Source organism: Erythranthe guttata, chromosome 13 (assembly GCF_056151865.1).
Source record: "Erythranthe guttata isolate IM_541 chromosome 13, IM_541, whole genome shotgun sequence".
Taxonomy (NCBI): domain Eukaryota; kingdom Viridiplantae; phylum Streptophyta; class Magnoliopsida; order Lamiales; family Phrymaceae; genus Erythranthe; species Erythranthe guttata.
Window position 1 is genome coordinate 4,152,821 of NC_142545.1, and position 1,597 is coordinate 4,154,417.

Sequence of the window (1,597 nt, forward strand, 5' to 3'; positions counted from 1 at the left end):
CACAAGGCTTACTCACTAGAGGCCCGGGAAACAAAGAGAAGATGTGTACGAACGAGATATCCAACAACAAGAAGGGAAAGGATTGACTAGAGGAACTCCCGAACCAAACATCTTACAGTGAACATTTGACAAATCGATGATCACTGTAAACCAATGATTCAGTTTGTTTAACCGAACATACACGTAACGGAGAACACTATTCGGCCTTAACATAGAATTTGAGATAGAATGTAACATATTTCAAGTTTCTCTTTCCAAAACAGCTTGAAATAAACTGCTCAAGAATCGTGTAAAAAGAGAGATTCAACATTCCCCAACAATTTTACATGTGAGAACAACCGAACCAATTAAAGAAAATAAAAATATATTACCCGAATTGTTACGAAAAACGTTATCTTATCAACACTAATAACCATCCCATTAATTGCATAGTTGTTTCTGCTGCGTTTGTTTCAGCCAAAATGTAGTTTACATACAAAAATGTGCACTCGATTCCGTTACAAGATTAGCGCAATTGCAAATAAGAGATGAATTGCAAGTGAACTCACATCAAAGTAGCGAGCAATCGAACCGCTAACGCTGCCGCTCATATTTGCACTACCCGGCCCTGCACCCACTGCCCCACTGTAATTTCCTTTGCCGGAGCTTAAACTGCACCAAAATATATATATATATACACACAGAAATCGTCAAATATACACGATTTTTCCAATTTAAATAATCAACACTAAGATCCATCAAATTTCTCACCTGGATGGAAATTTGCACTTGTGGTGGCCTGAAAAAAATAATTAATAAAACCATTAAAAAAAAATAGAATGTTCGTAATAATTTTTTTTTTTTTATTTGAAGAAAAAATTGGGGGGAAAATTGGAAATTTAGGGCTTACTAGGGTTGAGAGAAGTGATAGCAGCAGTGTTGGCAAAATTGCAGTTTTCATCGGAAGGGCCGTGCTTGAGGTAGTAATCGTTGAATGCGTACGACGCCGTTCGCTGGAGATCCGACCCGTCGTAGCAGGGCCCGCCGTTCTGAATGGGCCCGCAGTCTGCTCCTCCGGGCCCGCACGTCCAGTCGAGTGCCGATTGCAGGGCGGCGTCCTCTGCGTTGTTTTTGGCGACGCACCAGAGCTCCCTCGCCGCCCCTCCGCCGCCGCCGCCTTGGGCTGCGGCCGCGCTGGAGATGAGCGCGAGTAGGAGGAAAAACAGATCTCCGGCGAAGATTGGAGAAGCCATTTTGAAATGTAGAGAGAGAAGGAAGCAGTGGAAAGGGGGGGAGTTGAAGCGTGTGAAGAAAGTGGGAGTAGCCGTTGAGAAAAAGTTGAGTGCGCAATTGTTCACATTGTTCGGCGGTTTTTTTATACGCAGAGAATGAGACCGTTGCGATTTCACGAAAACTGAGGAGACAAGAGAGAGAAAGAAGAGAGAGAGAACTGCAGGCAATTTGACGTTATTGAGAGAATTTCACTATTCAGGATTTAGTTATGGACAAATTGCACTTTGCCTCCTATAAATTTTAAAATTTCGCATTTTTCCTCCTAGAAATTTAAAGAAGAGAGACATCCACATGCAAAATATATTTATGTTGTACTTTGCCACAA

At 42.1% G+C, this 1,597-nt stretch overlaps 1 protein-coding gene across 1 annotated transcript; it reads right to left on the minus strand.

Moving 5' to 3' along the window:
• Positions 1–206: 206 nt before the first annotated feature.
• LOC105966386 (PLASMODESMATA CALLOSE-BINDING PROTEIN 5) lies at positions 207–1,442 on the minus strand. Its single transcript, XM_012990945.2, has 3 exons — positions 890–1,442; positions 751–778; positions 207–651 (listed from the first exon to the last, which is right to left on the minus strand). The coding sequence occupies exons 1-3, from the start codon at positions 1,230–1,232 to the stop codon at positions 498–500; spliced, it is 525 nt and encodes a 174-aa protein (XP_012846399.2). The 5' UTR covers positions 1,233–1,442; the 3' UTR covers positions 207–497.
• Between the last annotated feature and the right edge of the window lie 155 nt (positions 1,443–1,597).

Coding starts and splice junctions, on each gene's coding strand:
- LOC105966386 (XM_012990945.2), bottom strand. CDS start 1,232: ATGGCTTCTCCAATCTTCGCCGGAGATCTGTTTTTCCTCCTACTCGCG. Junction 779..889: donor TATCACTTCTCTCAACCCTA/GTAAGCCCTAAA, acceptor TATTTTTTTCAG/GCCACCACAAGTGCAAATTT. Junction 652..750: donor AAGTGCAAATTTCCATCCAG/GTGAGAAATTTG, acceptor ATTTTGGTGCAG/TTTAAGCTCCGGCAAAGGAA.